This window comes from Coenobita brevimanus, chromosome 48 (genome assembly GCF_032717465.1).
Source record: "Coenobita brevimanus isolate Jiangsu-jjx chromosome 48, ASM3271746v2, whole genome shotgun sequence".
In the NCBI taxonomy this organism is placed as follows: Eukaryota; Metazoa; Arthropoda; class Malacostraca; order Decapoda; family Coenobitidae; genus Coenobita; species Coenobita brevimanus.
This window is the reverse complement of record NC_137001.1, coordinates 24,982,375-24,982,862: the sequence shown is the minus strand read 5'-3', so window position 1 is coordinate 24,982,862 and position 488 is coordinate 24,982,375. Positions and strand designations below refer to the sequence as shown.

Genomic DNA, 488 nt, shown 5'->3' with positions numbered 1-488 from the left:
ATATTTTAGAGATATGTGTTTTTTCAAATTGTTTCGGCGGTTTTGTGTCCCAGCTGGCCAGATTAGAAGACCGAGAGGAATAAATTTAACTTCTCTTTATATTTATCATTATTATTATTATTACGGTATTCTACGGATTTCATTAACTATTTTTTTTTTTGCAATAAGAGATTTTTATAACATTTCAGAGGTATTACTGAGAGTTTTAGCGACTTTTTATTTGTTATATTTGGGTCTTTGTTTACCTAGCGACAATCTAGCGCTTTTTGGCAACTCGGGCATTGCGTCATGGATCACCTTAGTGTTACAAGAGGTGTGGTGGGGGGTGTACGATCGCCGCATCCCTCTATCTCTGCGGTACGTGACTACAGAATCATTGTTTACTCTCTTCATTACTACTCTCTCTCTCTCTCTCTCTCTCTCTCATATAGACAATTTCATCTTGGCTCAATTCATTTAGGGAGCTAGAGGAAAGTGTTAAATTACTG

At 36.7% G+C, this 488-nt stretch overlaps 1 protein-coding gene across 1 annotated transcript in view; it reads left to right on the top strand.

The window, feature by feature from the left end:
* The first annotated feature begins 288 nt into the window (after window positions 1–288).
* Window positions 289–488, top strand: part of LOC145399356 (acid sphingomyelinase-like phosphodiesterase 3b) — a 21,603-nt gene continuing 21,403 nt past the window's right edge. The window contains exon 1 of the mRNA XM_080272009.1: window positions 289–313. Within this exon, the coding sequence (XP_080128135.1) occupies window positions 289–313 (25 nt within the window). The remainder of the gene's footprint in view (window positions 314–488) is intronic.